Here is an 18,391-nt window from a genome sequence, read left to right as displayed (position 1 = left end):
TGACAACATACTCACCAGACATAGTAGAAGTGGGTATTTTATGGGTCTCACATTCCTTTAAGAGATCTGAGTAAGTCCATATTTTCTCCTGTGTTTCAAATATCTATAATGACCAAAGTACCTTTCATGCTCAGCTGACCTCAAATATCTCAGAAACGACTTGCGCTCTAAACAAAGTGTTATTCAGAAGCATACCCCCCCCCCCCTTTGCTAGCAAGGCGTGGTGATGAGCAGTGTGCCCTTCAAGCGCTGACTCACCGCGACACCTGCATGCCCTTCGTTTTCAAAGTCATTACAATGCAAAATTTGGTTTTATTGGACGTCGGACCTGCGGCATTCCCATTTGATGACATCCAGAGCATTGCTGACAGGCGACCTAAATACAAACGATGTCGCATGTCGAAGGGCCTAAGCATGACAACATACTCACCAGACATAGTAGAAGTGGGTATTTTATGGGTCTCACATTCCTTTAAGAGATCTGAGTCAGTCCGTATTTTCTCCTGTGTTTCAATAATCTATAATGACCAAAGTACCTTTCATGTTCAGCTGACCTCAAATATCTCAGAAACGACTTGCGCTCTAAACAAAGCGTTATTCAGAAGCATACCCCCCCCCCCCCTTTGCTAGCAAGGCGTGGTGATGAGCAGTGTGCCCTTCAAGCGCTGACTCACCGCGACACCTGCATGCCCTTCGTTTTCAAAGTCATTACAATGCAAAATTTGGTTTTATTGGACGTCGGACCTGCGGCATTCCCATTTGATGACATCCAGAGCATTGCTGACAGGCGACCTAAATACAAACGATGTCGCATGTCGAAGGGCCTAAGTATGACAACATACTCACCAGACATAGTAGAAGTGGGTATTTTATGGGTCTCACATTCCTTTAAGAGATCTGAGTCAGTCCATATTTTCTCCTGTGTTTCAATAATCTATAATGACCAAAGTACCTTTCATGTTCAGCTGACCTCAAATATCTCAGAAACGACTTGCGCTCTAAACAAAGCGTTATTCAGAAGCATACCCCCCCCCCATTTGCTAGCAAGGCGTGGTGATGAGCAGTGTGCCCTTCAAGCGCTGACTCACCGCGACACCTGCATGCCGGATTATCCCGTGTCATCTCGCTCCTTGAGTCATGCTATCGCCCAGTTCCTGTTAGGCGAAAGTTTAATGTATCGAGACTAACGAATCATCGCCCAAACCTCTAAATCGTAAACAGGGTCCTCTTCCTTTGAGAAAACTACCTTTCTAACGTCACAACGGCAAAGAACAATATTAATATAAAAAGAAGACAAAAAGGCAAGTGCACCCCAAAGGGAACTAACAATCTCGGTGTGAATAACAACGATTGAAATATATACTCTGAGGAGGTTTTTCTTGACATCACAGATACTTTCGCTTCTGGTGTCTGCCATTTTAACAACTAGATTATTGCTCTTCTCTTCATATTTAACGAGCGTTCATGACAGTCCACTTCCTATGGTCAGTAGCCTAAGGCGGCGCCGGCACAGCGGGGCTCAGCGCCACACCAGATGGCTTTGGAATTGGATTCTCGGCTAGCGGAGTCCTCTTCTCGCAGCCACCAGTGCGCCGCCCTTGCCAGCACATTGGCGTTGCCTGCATCGTGCCTGAGTTGCGAAGCATACTCGTCCCGTATGATGTGGCCCCTCTTAGCGATCGCCCGCAGAAGCTCCTCCGGGAAGTCAGCCTCCACAATCAGAGGACCACTAGAATGCAGAGAATAGAAATTGTAGAGATTGATTACCACGCAGCGGCCCGCACGCTCAAAAAAAAAAAAAAAATGAGCGTACGCACCGGTCAGACAAATGAGAAAAAGGAGATGTAGTTGCGATCATACTGCTAGGTAAACTGAAAAGAAACATTGTTTGAAAGTACAGCGCAGAACTGAATATGGTGGTCAATCAGGATACTGCTAAAATAACAGATGTCATCACCGCCTAAGACTCATAGATTTGATAAGAAGCCGACAAACACGAAGTGCCTGGAAGACCATAGAAGAATAAATAAGATGACCCAATGTGGGATGCTGAGTGACATCTTAATCATGTGAGAAAGGACGCCGATTATGTCTGAAATAATATTGCCGCGTCTTTGAAAAAATTATTTCTTGCTTTTAACGGCCACCAGTGCGTGGACTTATTGCTGTGATTGTAGCGCAAGGAATGATTTTATACTCTTCGTGCACGCTCGCTTGTCGTGAGACGCAGTTTTATCGTTTCCTGTGTCGCGGAAGAAGCGCCGAGATGTGTCCCGATTGATTTCAGGTAATCGCGTTCGTATCGACAATGTTCAACGTTGCTCTGGTAATCCGTTGCATCTTTATCTGGATGGCTCTTAAGAGAGAGTCAGAGTTTCATGAATGCAACAGGCATGCATAGTTCGACCAACAAAAAGCGCGATTGCTCGTGTCGATGCCATTATGCTACTTAATTCTTGCGAACACAAGTCAGCCAAATAAAAATCTTTCATTGCGACGGTAATCTCTTCATTTTTCCTCTCCGGCACTGTCAGTACCACGTGATAACATAAGATGCAGCTTATAGTGGATTGCAAGAAGCTTATTAAGTGACCTTAAGATCTGCCAGATAATTTGTATGAGGAATTTCGGTTGAAGTTAACAAGATTGTCAGCGATAAGAAGCAGTGAAAACGACTGATTTTCAGGCAGCGATTCAGCATAAAATGGGACTAAGGGGATGTAATAGGACGCAGGAAAATAAGGCCAAGAAATCTATAGTTATGTCGGCACTTCGGCACAGGGAAAGCTCCTGCCGACCTCTATATCCCCCGTGGATCGGGCCTTTAGGCGCACACGCACGTCCCTAACACAACAGCCGGGTTGAACCGGAGACAGAGACCTGGAGGTTTGGGAAAACACAGCTCGCAGGTTTCGCACGCATCTACTGCTTCCCAAAAAAACGGAATCTTTTCGCAAGGATCCGCCAGACTAAACATGCGAGAGGCGGGCGGAAAGAGAGGATTGTCTCGGCTGTCTGCCGTGTGAAAGAGAGGCAGAGGGCGCGTTACACGTTGGGGGCTACACTCCAGCGGGGAGGAAACTGCCGTTTCAACGGAGCCGCGACTGCGAACAATTGCGTAATTTGAAGCTCAGCAGTTGCCGGAGGGCTCCACGTATTTACGGGCAGTCATCCGCGCCTGGCCCGATTTTTAACGGCTTGGGAGCCTCTTGTGTACAATGCGTGGTACGACCAGTACATTGCGGCGTGGTGCGTAATTGCAAGTGTTTTTTGTTTTGTTTTTTATTGAATGCAAGCAAATATACGCCTTTTGTGCTATATTGATCTGCACCGTCTGAAGCGTGCCTTCCTGTAACCCGCTCCCATCTACGAGCGGACACCTAACATATAAAAGAGAACATTACTGAATGGGTCTCGCAAGGAGTGGTGTTCTGCTAAAGCTTAGCTCTCATGCCGAGCAACTCTGCGATAGAGCCGAATGTACCTGGCTTAGAGCTCTACTGTTGCAATAATCGGTGGGCGAGCTATTCCTTTAATAACACGTTGCGCACGAAAAACAGTCACAGGGAGAAAACGAAGAGGAGAGAAAAAGCGCGTTTCTTGTCAGCCATTCCTGCTGACGAAATGCGCTTCAGCAGTGTTTGCAATTTGAGGGCATCAAAGACAAAAATTACAAAATGCGATTAATATTGGTTGTGTCGCTTATGTCGTGTTCTTGTCTTCTCTTCAGTCTTTGTCTTTTCGGCGCTTCTCTGCAATGAATGCCTTCTAATCAGCCCATATTCTCACGTTAACGCAATTCCTAATGATGCCGGTCCTAAAGGTTTAGTGGGGCTGTAGCAGCTACCATGATGGCCCCAGTATCTTCTGGCGCAGGTCCCACAAAATGCAGATGCCAGACGGTACTTTTTCCACTAGGTACGCGAAAGACTGCCCCAGTAACACTAACATTTTTTCTCGAAATAATTTGTGTATCGTTCGTCGTTTTTAACACCTCTTAAAAGTTACAAAGAATTGTTAAACGCAAGCCTTTTAGTGTGAAGTGAATTCCAGAATATAAGAAAAATAGTCGCAACTTACGCAGAAACGGCAAAGACAAAGACAAACAACTGCAACACACGGCTTATATGATGGATCTTACACTCACATTGAAACCGTAAACAAGTCCCCATGCTTATGTACTCTTTCATAGCAGATGTCCGAATAATGTCAGTTGGAAAGTTCTGTGAGCAAAGTTTCCTCTTTAAATTTCGGAATTATTTACGCATTTCATTCCAGCAAACAATCTAATGGTTTCAGATTAAAATTTTGTTTGCTGAGAAAACACCATAACCTCAAAAGCAGCAAAAGGCTCTTAATCAAACAGCAAAACAATTTTCAGCTGGAACCGGAAGGGTTCCTTCTGGGACCAGAAGACGAAGAGCACAGCACCAGACCAGTTGCTGCATTACCATTTAAACAAGCCGCAAACCAGAAGGCTTTCTTCTGGCACCAGTATATTACAGCACAAAATCAATTAGTGCTCTACTGAGACAATTTAGCTCAGGAACAAAGTGAAAGGCTTTCTTGTGGAACCGGATGAAACCATTAAATAACAGCAAATTCCCATTGAGAACGTTTCCCATGGGATTGTTAAGTATTTGCAGTAGCACGCTGTCGGAACGATAGACAAGCCTACTGCGCAATCTACTGCAGTCTACACATATATGTTGATTCAGAAAACGCGACTGGCAGACATTTGGCCATAACCTTGAAAGGTCAACTCTGGTGTTTGTTTTGCTCTGGCACGCGAATAACGACAGAATTAGAAACACGATGGAGAGGGAAAAGCGGCTAACTCTCCAGTGTATACGCAAAACCGAGAATACGCTCGAGTAAAACGCGGCTTTTATCTGAGGCGATTTCATCAAATGCGTGAGAACACAAACACAACAAATGTTCTTGGTCAGATGTGACATATTTCAGCGTTGAGAGCTTCGCCGATGTAAGTGCTCTGGCAGGTCACACTTGGGTGGCACTGAATATAACGTACCGGTCTTTACCAAAAATAAGCAGGCTCCAAGGTGTGCTCCTGAGTTTTATAATAGAGCATTTATTCCACGCCTAAAGCATTGAATTTCTATATAAAGTATTTCGACCGCATCTGTGTACGGTCAAATGGGTTTAGATAGAGTGTAAAGCCTTGAAAACGCTTGATACTGTATGTTATGAAGTGAAAAAAAATGCATTTCCGCTTGCGTATAGATTTTAGCCGATCACTTAGCGTCCGTGATCTGAAAAATGTCAACTTGTTAAAAATAAAAATCTCGCTAGATTAAGTAACTTCATTCTACCTTCTCAATGCTATTTTAGCGAAGACTGGGCTTGAATACGTGCTCACTCTGGGTGCGTGTGGAAGGCGGATCCGAGAAGAAACCGCGGCTTTGCCAGTGCCTCTTGAGGATCCAGACCGAGCTCCAGCATATTGAGAAGTACCTGCGACGAAGAACCGCTTATGTACACTGCATGCCATTTAGGGCTGGTGGAATAGTTTTCGTCTGCTTTTAGAAGGCATGGAAAGTGTTGAGAAACGCTCTGAATAGCCACGGATGACACTAGAGCGGTAAGGCTAACAGAGAAAGATATAGGTGGGACGTAAAAGCAACCGGCGTGTTGTGAGATGTATTTGTACGCTAGAGAATTATGTGCAATTCTAACCAATCGAAAGACCCCGCCGGGGTAGCGCGGTGGTTACGGCGCTCGACTACTGTACTCAAGGATGCGGAATCAAATCCCGGCCGCGGTGGCCGCTCCTTGATGGAGGAGAAAAGCAAGGCGTCCTGGTGCTGTGCGATGTCAGTGCACGTTAAGGAACCCCAGGTGGTCTAAATATCGAAGTCCTTCACTACGTCGCCTCTCATAGCCTGAGTAGCTTTGGGACGTCAAACCTACACAACTCAAACCAAACCAAAACAATCGACAGCTCTCCTTTACAGATGACTAAACGTTGTGTACTTTTCTGGTGTAAAAAAAATGCCCATGATTATGTTACTTCCTAATGCGAAATTTGAGCGCAGCTCATCAGCTGTTTCATATTTTCGATAAATTGAGGCAAAACGAAGAGGCGTCCGTGTGCTGTGCGATGTCAGGGCACGTTAAAGATCCCCAGAGGGTCGAAATTACTCCGTAGCCCTCCACTACGGCTCCCCTTTCTGTCTTTCCACTTTCACTCCCACCTTCCTCCCTTCCCTTACGGCGCGGTTCAGGTGTCCACAGAGCAAATGTGACAAATACTGCGCCTTTCCTTTCCCGTGAACCAATAGAGAAAAAAAAAGAGGCAAGAATTTTGAGCAAGGCACATAAGCACAATTACATACTTCTTTTTTTTTAATTTTTCACACGTATTCCTTCAAGAAACACTCCACTAACAGTTCTTGGCTGTTATGAAAGAAGCTTAGTGGTCCGAGAAATGAAGAGAGCAATTGAGTTATTGGGAGGTTGCGGGAGGCAGCGCGTGGGTCCATAGGAACGTTGCGCAACGAACAGATAGCAGCGACTCGCTGACGCCGCTAGCGAGTGAAGCGAGCCTGGAAGCGAGTGAGAACGAGATGCACGCACCGTGATCCGCCGCTGTACGGTTGCTTTCTGCGGATGAAGGATGCGAGCGCTATTGTATCCCCCTCCGGACCGGTCGTCTCGGTGCGCCCGCATACTTGCGGAGCGGGTCGGCGTTTCCGCAACCGGAGAGCATCCTCGCCTCCACTCAGGAAGAGGGGGGTCTCCTCTTTCTGCATGGCGGCGACGGTGTTCTACGCGGCACGTTGTGTTGACTAGCTAGCGACGTCAGTCAGTCGCTGCTAGCGCTGCCTCCGGCGACCCCTTTTTTTTGCTCGTGTGCTCCGGTAGCTGCGCGCGCTCCTGCCCTCATCATTCGCCGCTAAGTGTACCCCCCCCCCCCCCCCCGCCCTCCTCCTGCGAGGCTCCGGTGGCCAAAGCGCCGGCTCGAACGGGGGGGCTGAAAGGGGGGCGTAACTGGTTACGAGGCCGACGCCGACGCCGCCGCGAAACCCAGGAACGGCCGCCAAAGAGCTGCGCTCTAAAATCGCTTATAAATAGCTGTACTGCAATAGAGAGGATGACACGAGGGCCAGCTATGTGTACAGGGCCTACATATTTGTTCACACTTGCTCTCGAAACAAATATTTGCAATGTAAATATACCGGCATACCTGCCTACCGAGGAGACAAGTAGCCTAAATATTATCTGGTACCTAACGGGTTTTCGAGTTCATAAAAACACGATGCCGCGCAGTGCTGACTTGTTTAAGCTATCGAGAAATATGCAAAAGTGGAAAAGATCCGCATTCCATTCCCTTTTGCCCTCTCGCGGTTCTCGATCAGCTGCACTAAGTTCTAGCTTCCCGGATCGGATGCAAGAGCAGTGTAACTTCACTGGAATAATAGAGTTGTTTATTATGGTTAATTAGTTGAATTTTAGCCTTGAAGTATACGCTACTGCTTTAGATCTTATATTGCTGGATAGCATATAGAGAGTATGATTCGACTAGCGTAATTATCATTAGTATGAATAAAATTTGAACTCTACGCTATAGCATCGCGTCATGCGTTGCTGCATAGTATACATAGAGTAGGAATGCACTACACTGATTCCAGCTCTTAGCTAATAACCGTTAACTAGATATTGTGGTTAATAGCTGGCATTTAAGGTATGTTTTTTTTTTCTCAAGTGCTTTTCCGCTTTTTTTTTGCGCCAATCCTCCTTTTTTTTATTTTGATCACTTTTCGCCGTGTTATTGTTTCTCCTATGTTGTTTTATGCTGCACTGTACCCTGTACCAATGTATCTTTCCCACTCCCCTCTTTAATGCCTTCGGGCCCTGAGGGTATATGAATAAATAAATAAATAAACCATCATGACATATGGTTGACAAGATCTCAACGAGAAGAATCCATACGTAAATTCAGGTTTAAAGAAACGAAACTTTCGTCCAACTTCTTTCAAGAAACACGCAACAGATGACAAACTGTAACAATTGATGCTGATGCATCCCTAGCATCTTTCGAATTCCACTGAGCTGGCGTTTCGGCATTGCACATTCAGAAGCCTCTGTTTTCCTCATTACTTGAGTATCTAGTACAGACAATGTTTGTCTATTTGTTGAAGAAGGATATATATGTATGATTCCGCCATATTGCAAAGGATAATTATATAAATGAAGATATGTAAATGCCGCAAAGCCAACTCATTTGGCTTTGGTATGCGTATGTTCAGTTCAGTTCAGGCGTTCAGTCGTGTCCGACTCTTCGTGACCCTATGGACCATGTCACGCCACGCTTTCCGGTCTCTCACTATCTTCTTAACATCACATAGCTTCATCTGCAATGCCTCGAGAATGCCATCTAACCATCGCGTTCGCTGCCTACCCCTTCTCCGGCGACCCTCAACCTTTCCCAACATCAAATATTTCTCCAGCGACTCCTCTCTTCTCATCAGATGACCAAAGTAGCTGAGCTTTAACTTTAGAATTTGACCCTCCAATGAGCAGTCAGGGTTTATGGTCGACAATATCGACTGATTTGATCTTCTGGCAGTCCAAGGAACTCTTAAGAGTCTTCGCCAGCACCACAATTCAAACGCGTCAATTCTTCGGCGGTCAGCCGTTTTCACAGTCCAACTCTCGCATCCATACATCCCAACTGGAAAGGCCATAGCACGGGTTATACGGATCTTGGTTGGCAGACTAATGTCTCTGCTCTTTACTAGGCGGTCAAGGCTAACCATTGCTCTCTTTCCCAGAAGCAGGCGTCTCCTAATTTCATGGCTGCAGTCTCCTTCCGAGGTAATCTTGGCGCCCAAGAACAGAAAATCTGTCACAGCTTCCACTTCTTGTCCATTGATGCTCCAGGACTTGATAGGGCAAGACGCCATGATCTTCGTCTTTTTAATGTTCAGTTTAAGCCCAAACTTCTCACTCTCTTCTTGTACGCGCATCAGAAGTCTCTTGAGTTCCACTTCACTTTCTGCCATTAAAGTGGTATCATCCGCATATCTAAGGTTGTTGATACGTTTTCCAGCAATCTTCACTCCAGCTGAAGACTCGTCCAGACCGGCCTTCCTCGTATGTTAGACATTCAATATTAATAATCACCCTGACGACTGATGCGGAAGAACGGAACATGGTTTACGGATGAGGTTCAGTTCGCAAGCCAACGTTTCGACAAGAGGACTTGGATTCGCCATTACGAAAAATGGTCCCTTTCCCGAAACATTGGCTTGCGAATTGAGGCTCCCACTCAACCCTTGATAGATTTCCTCTCTTGATGTGTAGCTTTCTTCCCTCGTTGTACGCTTCCATTTAACAAAGTTTAAACATGCGGCTCAGGTTTGATCATGACGGCCTTCACTCTTGCATATAGTAATGCGCTTTGGCACCCAGAACAAAGTGGCAGGATTTTGTCGTAGTTAAACTGAGTAGTATATGCGATAACAATTCCGACGCAGATTGAAACTGATAGTAGCCTTAACGTGCAATACACAGCATGAGATGCTTTTTCAGCCTTCAGGTGCGACAATAAGAACATGAGATGCCTGTAGGCTGGCTTATATTTGATGATTCGGCTAGTCTGTGTGGTTTGTGAAATAAAGGTAAGAAAGAGAAAAAGCGGTGATTAACGGCGACCGACAGCACCCACGTCCGACTAGAGATTGAGCGGTTCTAATTCATTCTGCTCCGATGGTTATTTTTTGTGTTTAAGCACTAGACGCGGACATATGAGGGTTAGATTATGGCATATGAAACATATGAGGGTTAGAGTTAGGCTTTGAACCTCCGGATTAGACATTTTGCACTGAAAAGTACGTAGGCAGTTTAAGTTGAGATGCATTCTGCAGGCATAGATGTCAGCTGAGGACAGATATAAACGGAGGACAACTTTAACACGTGGGTATGCCCACGGTAATAGTGAACTAAGCGAGCTAGACACTTTGAGTAACAAAATTGGCTTTAGAACTCGACGACATGGAAAGCACGAAACGCGGCAAAGGAAGCCGAGAGAGCATGCTATCCGGCTGCATGGCGAGCAGTCGATGGCGTAGGCCCCTCAAGCCCCAAAATCCCCTAGCGAACTATGAGATCTCGTCAGCTCTAACAACACAAGAGGACGAAGGGCACGGCACGTTCAACAAGCAGAAGACGTTGCCAATACCTGAGCTCGAATTCAATATACTATTGCAATTATTGGAATGAGAATATTGCTTGCTCTACTTTCGGTAACAATAGCCAATCAACTTTTCTGTAGCGCTAATGGAGAAGAGGCTCTCCCCTTTCTTCATTGCACCACGGATATATGTCAATGACGTTACGCGCTCACCTGTGCGAGTATGGCGGGCTGCGGAAGTCCAGCCATGGTGCCCATGGTGCACAGCCAGTCGTGCGAGTGTGCGTCCGTAACCATTATGGGCATGAGGGAGTGGTATGGCTTTTTGCGAGGACCGAAGCAGTTTGGGTGGCTGGCCTCCAGATTGAAACCTGATCCCCTCGACTGCAAAAGGAAATCATTTTGCATTAGAGTGATTGAGAAAAAAGCAGCGCAAACGTTATTGCTCCCTGTAATTAATTGAGGCTGAAAAATTGAACTGTTAATTAGCTTGCATGATCCCCCTTGTTTCGCCTCGTTTAACTAAAGTTTAATAAAAACAAAAACAAATTTCCTGGCTTTCCCCGCTTGTGGACAGCGGCAAGTGTGTAAGGGGCACCCACCGGCACACGCGCACGCATTCACTGATTGTTTACTACCCTCAAGATTGTGCCATCGAGCATGACTACTACGCATGGCTGTTGTTTTCTTTGGATGCATCGAATCATCTCGTAATTGGTGGTCTTTGCTTTGTTTTGTTTACCCCTAAATGCCTATTAGAGGCAGTTACACTTGCTAAGTTAGTGCGACCTGATGCGACATTGCATCGCACGTTGGCTACCTGCATTCAATGTGCCTATACCAACAACCCAGTTATACATTTTGTGAAGATACCTTTGGCATCCTGTCCACTGCTGCCTCCCAATAATCAGGCCTTCTGTGTGGAAGGAAATACTTCGGTTTGAGGTCTGTGAAATGTTTTCCCTCACTTTTTCGAGGCTATGTTAAAACGCATCAATATCTTGACTTTCGGTTGTGTAATAGGGATACGAAAGCCCCATGGCTCGAGCTTAATGGACAATAAAGTGGTGATAGCTACTCGACACATCATTGAGGACTCACTGATGTTACAGTTAAATGAAGCGGTTATCCGGCAGTATCCACTGGTTTAAGGCAGCAACCAACAAAGAGCATTACAAAGTTGGGCTGCTGTGATCCTAACCGAGCTGGTAGTGTTGTGGCTAAAGTAACAATATAATCGTGTCTTCAATGCTATTTGTGCAGTTCGCGCTGTAATATACAACTTCACAATTTATCAACTCAGGGTGTAATATAGAACATCACCCTTTATCAGCTCTTATACTCCAACTAAACGCCCGCCGTCATGTAAACTGGCTCAATTTGAAAATCAGCCAGCCGGTATCGTTTATGAAATAAATGCCGTAAACACAAAACAAGCGGATGTGGTGCAGTGATTAGGGCAACCGACAGCTTTGCCCTAGGATGCGGAATCGAATCCCGGCCGCGGTGGCCGCTTTTAGATTGAATCGAAAAGTAAAGCGTCTGTATGCTCTCCGATATTAGGGCACCTTAAAAAAAATTAGGCGGACACAAAACCTCCGTCTTTAAGGGTAACGCGCAAAAGGGAGCTCTCACGGACGATGCTTTTTCACTTTTTATTTTTTTTTTATATTTTGATCGTATAGCCGGCCCGACGACGAGGTCCCCGTTAAGCTCGGACGCCACTATAAAAAGCTCATGCGTCCCAGTGCACGTTCAGCACTACGCGCTGTTTGCGTTTGATGTAACGCCAGGAGACTCACGTGATAATGTTATAACGCAATAGCATTCCACATATACGCAGAAGTTTCTTTTACTTTTTAAGCGTAGGTTTTGTTTTTTTATGCACCGATAATTCAGACTAGCAAACATTGGCTTTTCATTCCATTTTAATGTCCCAAAGCGACTCAGGCTTTGATAAGCGCTGTAGTAAAGAGTTCTACAAATTTAGACCACCTGGAGTTTTTTAATGTGCAGTGATATGCACAGTACACGCGGACATCTTGGTTTTCTTCCACACGACTGCAGTGCGAAAAAATACGAGTACAAAGGGCCGAAAAACACACGAGACGGACAATCGCTGCACTCACAACTGCTTTTATTTCGCCACCCCATGGAAAATACAAAGGTTCCGCCGCGGATGCGCGCACAGCAAATACGAAAGAAAGGGCACGTGCCAAACGTGAACATATAACATCTTCACATCATGTGACACTACTTATCGAGTGGCATAAAAAAGGTCATATTCTGCTTTGTTTGTGGAGAGCACCATACGTCCGGAAGTTGCCCCTCTACGTGCACACAGTCTCGCATAACTTGAAGAAAGTCGTGAACAGGTTTGGAGTGCGCTCGTTTTTCTTGGTACCATTAAAGCTTGGCCAATTATTTCCTCGTATCTCCGGTAAGAGCCCATTAAAGCTGGATGCGTAAAAAAGTTTGCCAAGCCCCAAGTACAGTCCCAGTCAGGAGTGGTATATGAAATTACACTGTTGTGTGGAAAAGCCTATGTCGGCCAATATAGCAGATGTGTCAATGATCGATTGAGGAAGCATGAAATTTAGAGAGCTACGAATAAGTGAACTTAGTTCAGCGTTACGAGTACTGCCAGGAATTTTCGCCGCATTTTGGTGCTGAAACGATGTTGGGCAAACCGAAAGATCAAACTCCACGTGAACTGTTGGAAGCTTACCATATTGTTACGTGGCGGCAAGCAAGAACACGGCACAACGTGGCAACAGGATCATCGATGGTTGAACGGCTGACCTAGCGCGAGTGCTCCTCTCGCGCCGCTGCCGATCTTCTTTTTGGCAATATAAAGGAGAAGGGCGATTATTCCTTTTTTTTTCTTTCCTATGCGCGCATCTGCGGTGGAACCTCTATATTTCTCATGCGTTGGTGAGATCAAATAATTTGTGAGTGCAGCAATTGTCCGTGTCCTGTGCATTTTTTTCTTCCTTTGTGCTCGCCTCTTTCCGCGCTGCAGTTATGTGCAAGCAAAGTAACTAACTTGGCCAGAAGCTCGTTTTACTAAACCTTGGTTTTCGCCTCCTTTGAAAAGTAGTCACCACGGTTGGGATTCGATACCGCATCCTTGAGCACTGTATTGGCATTCCGTTCTGATCATTTTCACACCTTGTAGCCTGGTTTTCGCAGTTTCAGATTTAAAATTATTGCAGTTAACTGATCAGGTATACACTTTGCATTTTCTGAATCAGCATTATCAAGCATTAAGTTTTCATTCTGAGTATTTCGACACTTTTTTCCCCCTTCCAGTTTTTGTTTGGTAACTATTTGTAATAAGTAAGTGATGAACTACAAGCTCTAGATTTTAATAACTAGCATAATCAAGCATTGCTTTTTCATACTGGCTATTTTACACCTTTGGATTACCTTTTTACAATTTCTCATTTTTTTTTTCAATTCTTTAAAATAATCGCTGAATTGATGCTGTAACATTTTCTAGTAGCATCGTCAAGCATTCGATTTCGTTTTCAGCATTCTGACACATTTGAAGCCCCTTTCAAATTTTTCGTTTGTAATTATTTAAATTTGTTAATTGATAAATTAGCACACACTACAGTTTTTAATTAGCATAGCAAGCATTGGGAGGGAGGAGCGCATTTCCCCTCTCTACGCTTAGGTGAGAAGCAACTATGGGCCTAGTGGCTCGACCTTATGATTAGAGCCGAGCCATACGAAACTGCAAGTTGGCTAACATTGAAGGAGCCTTGGATTTTCTACCTTAAATGCGCAAAGTCACAGTATGTCGAAAACGCTTGAATACGGGGGAAGCACTAAGAACTAGGTGTAAACATGGCATAAAAATTAATTGCAACAACAGCAAGCTGTCTCTGGGAAGCTGGCTGCGGGATATTTTAGAAGACAAGCCCGCGTTCACTTCCGAATGCCAGATTTTGCGGGAAAAAAGAACATAACATATTTGTGAGATGTTTTTCTATCAAGCCACATCTAACACTGAACATGTCACGCTACAGCGTCGCAACCATTGTAGGGCGTTTGTCCGTAACGTTGTTAGCACTTTATTTATTATCACGCCTCTGCGCTACGACGTCTTGAAGATTAAGAAGACGAAATCAGACCGTGACCCTATTGTGCAGATCGGCTACTTTTCTGATTTTATCAGCTGTAGTGATTCTTCCGTCCACACAGGACAATTCACACGACGGATGGAATCGCTGGAGTCCTCGAGTGGACGAACACCACATGAGCAGCCGTCACTAGCGCCGCATCGTCCGTGGACAGCGCAGCCTTCGCAAGCCAAAAACTGGCGCTCGTGTTTCCCTTGTCAAACTATGGGGGTTGTCCGCTAATTTTCTAACATAACTACATCTTCTAATTGCGGCAATGATATTTCCGTTTCTTTTTTAACGTAGTTGGGGTGCTTGTGTAGTGTCAACAATAGGGTGCGTCGATGCTCTCGCCTCCCTGGCCATCGAGGCACCCTAGTGAACAATGCGGAGCAGTTGGCTTGGAATGCCGTCGCCTGCCATTTTCCTCTGCGGTGGTGGAGAGCAAGGAGCGGTGCGGCTCCGGCCTCCGGCGGTTGCCGTCCGCGACGTCATCCAGCGCCTCGTCCGCCTACCGTGGATAAGGAGGAGCTAGTGACGTCGGATGACGTGGTGCTCCGTCCGCAGACTGTTCGTCCGTCTTCTGAATCGGCCTTAATGTGACCTCTACACGTTTCCAAAGTAAGGCTGGCGTTCACTCCGTGAGGCGTGCAAGCGTAACTTATCATGGTTTGAGAGGAAGTATGACAAAGAAAGATCATCATCATCAGCCTGATTATACCCACTGCAGGGCGAAGGCCTCTCCCATATTTCTCCACTTAACCCGGTTGTGTGCTAGCTGCATCCACTTGACCCCTGCGAAAGAAAGATCACATACTTTTATAAATACCTCTCCTGCTTCGTCCACCCTTTCACCACAAGGATGTCTTCTCTGCTGTTAGTCCCTCTTGCATCGAGCATTTCCTTGCTACTCAACTCCCTGCCTTCAGTTGCAGTTCGTTTACAATGGCTCAAAATGGCTGTTTAGCACCAGTAGTGAAGCGAGAAGATCTGAACCCCGCAGAAATGCCCTCACTTCGAAGCACCGGCTGCCGGTACCACCGCGCGCCGTCTCTTGCCGATATGTTCAGGAACATGGCAGGTGCGCGCTCTAAAGGGAGGTGACTCTTCGTCGCACTTTTGAGTGAGATTTCCACATGCAGCTACCGAAAATCATTTACGCTCAAAGTTTATGTGGCCTTTTGCGCGTTAGCTGACTGCATACGTATTTGACACAATTCATAAGGTTACATTCAGACAACCCCTTTGATGACCTGTGACATATTTAGCGTTTACCAAAAGAAACTGGAAATCACTTTGGGAAGCATTTAATCATTTTCAATGAGCTCCGCTACATTTTGGCGACAAGCAGCATGGCATGATGGCAGTGATCACTCTTCAAGGGCTCACCTGCACAGCGAATCCGTGTTCCTCGACCACGGCACATCCGAAGTATTCCGAAAGGCTTCCCATCAACGCGCACACGTTACCACAGTCATCCGCTGCAGCCGCAAATGTGGTGCCCGACTTTCCGTAAGGTGGAGACTCTTCTGGGTAGGTGCTTTGCACTCGTCTGAAAGCAAACGAGCAACAAGTAGCTACAGGGATGTAAGTCTGTTGAGGATATTTTACTCTAATTTCGCATTTACTGAAAACACGAAGTATTTAGCCCTGTAAGCCCATGCACAAGGCTCTTGTTTAGCCTCCATAACAGCGAAGCACATCTAATAACATACGACGCGTAGAGAGGCATTCTTGTGAAGGTGCGAGGAACGTTCTACGATTTGGCGTCTTCATAACACCCGGTGAACCTCTACGCGGCATATTTCGAACTCATTCCGCCAGATGTACACATCAAACTCGAGTAACGTGAATCATCACGCAGGCAGCGTTTGATATGGCCGTTTTTAGAAAGCTCGGCAAGCGTTATAAAGCCAACCACGTTGCAAAGATATCAGATATCAGGTTGCAGCAGGAGGAAAGCTACTAGAAGCCACAATTTGCATTGCGTCTACCAGAGGGCACGTACGCAGAACTCTTGATATCAATTCAATTTTTAAAGGCGAAGACCTTTTTTATCTCATGATAAATATCTCCCTTCTGCGAAATGTGCCAACGAGTTTCCGCGAGATGTGTTCGCCAGATTTGTCAGCGCGATTCGGCGATATGTACCAAAACGCGTCGCAATATGTTCTTACGTCAACATATTGGCAGGTAAGGATGTCGAATAAGGTTCTCACGACGAAGCCAAAGGTAAGAAAGTATTGGTATTATGATGAGTGCATAAACACTTAAGATAGGAAGTAGAGAAGATCTAAACAGAAGAGACCAGGACACCTGCCCGTGGTGTGGTAGCAAACTTTCGCTATACCACATCACGTGGGAATGCAGTAAGAACGATAGCTTTCGTAAAGACCCGAGTGCGGAACAGTGGGAGAGCCGTCTCTCCAGCGGCGATCTGGGTTGCCAACAAGGTCTGATCCAGCACGCCCAGCGAGCAACGAAGCTCAGTGGAACCCTGGAATAGGAGCTTATACCCTGTGAGAAGAACGAAGATGGACCTCTTCTTTCTCGTCTGCTACTAGCACAAGACCTTTCTAGAGCAATTAACGTCTTTCCTATCCTAAACAGAAGCGAAAGACGAGGGCAAAAGGCTTTCGCCATTAAGCCCTTAGGCAAAAGAAATTGCAATCCTGTGATTATTAGATAGCGCTCAAAGTATACTATGCATTCACGTCAACGCCAGTTTAAGCAAGTTTTTTTTCTTTTTTTTTTGTCCAGGAGTGTGTTCGTGACGCACGTGTTTGTTTATTACCAGAACTGGCTCTTGCCACTGCCATCGCAAAATGAGTTTATTAAGTAGCCAGAGAAACTAAATTGAGCTTACAGAGATGCGAAGGGAGAGGTAGAGAAAATAAAAATAAAACTCAGTTTCTTCACCTGAAGTTGGCCAGGTTTTTAGGAGCAACTCCGACTACACGAGAAGAGGGTAGCTGGAACGGTCCTCTCGCACAGGGCTTTGACAAAATAGATGGGTTGTGCCCAGGTATTCCAGAGGAAATCTAGCAGCTCTAGCCGGCGCTCTTGACATGTTAAGCAGTCTGCCTTGTGGCACTTTAACTGTTCTGTGCTTACAGAACTGCACAAAGACGCAGGTGGCCGTAGGTTCGGCGCCACCCTTGCCCAGTCACAGGATAACCACTTGTCTATGGTAGGCGCCGGCTATCTCCCTCTGAGAGCAAGTATTCAATTACGTAGCGGGAATGCCTCGCGCTTGTTTGAGCGTTGGCTAAATTTCACCTTTTTTCTTTGGAAGGCTCTTCTACGCAGTGATAAACCACCACGCCTTGTGTTAGCTGTTCTCACTTAAGGGTGGTAATGGCTGCTTAGGTCGTTGATACTTGCGCTTACAGGGATACACATTTACGGTTGTCTATATGGGGGCAGAGCAAATAAAGACGGAGACTGCTTTTACTGCCCTGACGTCGACTTTCTTAAATCAGCTGACAATGTTGCCGACAACTAAACGACCTCAGCGATATCAGTAACCCATATATGAACAAGGCACAAACCCCGCCGCCGAATTGTTTTTGAGCAAAGGACAGTAACTGTCTTACACCTCCAATTTTATCTGCTCTTTCATCTTGTCTGCCCGCTCCTTGGAAATCATGTCCTGCACTGAACCTCCAAAGGCGGCGTCGGCCACGTGCCGCAGTCCGTCGGCGACGGCGTGCCGGATTGCCTCAATCACCAGGTGCTCAAAGTTGCCGGGAACGCCCCGCAGGCCTGCACATGACCAACAGGTTGGCAAATCCGATGCAATGCGACTTCACCATTAATGAATTGGAAGCTCCACTGCTAAAAGCACTGCAAAAAGGTGTCTGCACTCGCGGAAAAGTCTGCAACCACTTAGGTAATTGCCCCTGGAAAAGGAGGGTAACTACAGTCTCATTAAAATATAGAGTACTAGTGCCGCTCTCCAACGCCACTCAGCGGCTAGTATGAAGCCACACTGCACTTTACGATGTCAACAAGCATGCAAGAACAGGCTCTCACGTAACCAGTACCATGTGCACCATGGCCTCAACATTACTCCACAAAGTTCTACTGCAGTAGTTGAATACGAAAT

At 45.9% G+C, this 18,391-nt stretch overlaps 1 protein-coding gene across 1 annotated transcript in view; it reads right to left on the bottom strand.

Annotated features, from left to right (window-relative positions):
- Nucleotides 1-1,342: 1,342 nt before the first annotated feature.
- LOC146189442 (uncharacterized) overlaps nucleotides 1,343-18,391 on the bottom strand; it is a 55,716-nt gene continuing 38,667 nt past the window's right edge. The window contains exons 5-9 of the mRNA XM_084603265.1: nucleotides 17,880-18,048; nucleotides 15,673-15,835; nucleotides 10,370-10,540; nucleotides 5,381-5,475; nucleotides 1,343-1,729 (exon numbers count right to left, since the gene is read on the bottom strand). Of these exons, the coding sequence (XP_084459391.1) occupies nucleotides 1,486-1,729; nucleotides 5,381-5,475; nucleotides 10,370-10,540; nucleotides 15,673-15,835; nucleotides 17,880-18,048 (842 nt within the window). The 3' untranslated portion in view covers nucleotides 1,343-1,485. The remainder of the gene's footprint in view (nucleotides 1,730-5,380; nucleotides 5,476-10,369; nucleotides 10,541-15,672; nucleotides 15,836-17,879; nucleotides 18,049-18,391) is intronic.

Source organism: Amblyomma maculatum, chromosome 5, assembly GCF_055883805.1.
Source record: "Amblyomma maculatum isolate TAMU_Amacu chromosome 5, ASM5588380v1, whole genome shotgun sequence".
Classification (NCBI taxonomy): Eukaryota; Metazoa; Arthropoda; class Arachnida; order Ixodida; family Ixodidae; genus Amblyomma; species Amblyomma maculatum.
This window is presented reverse-complemented; position numbering and strand designations above follow the sequence as displayed.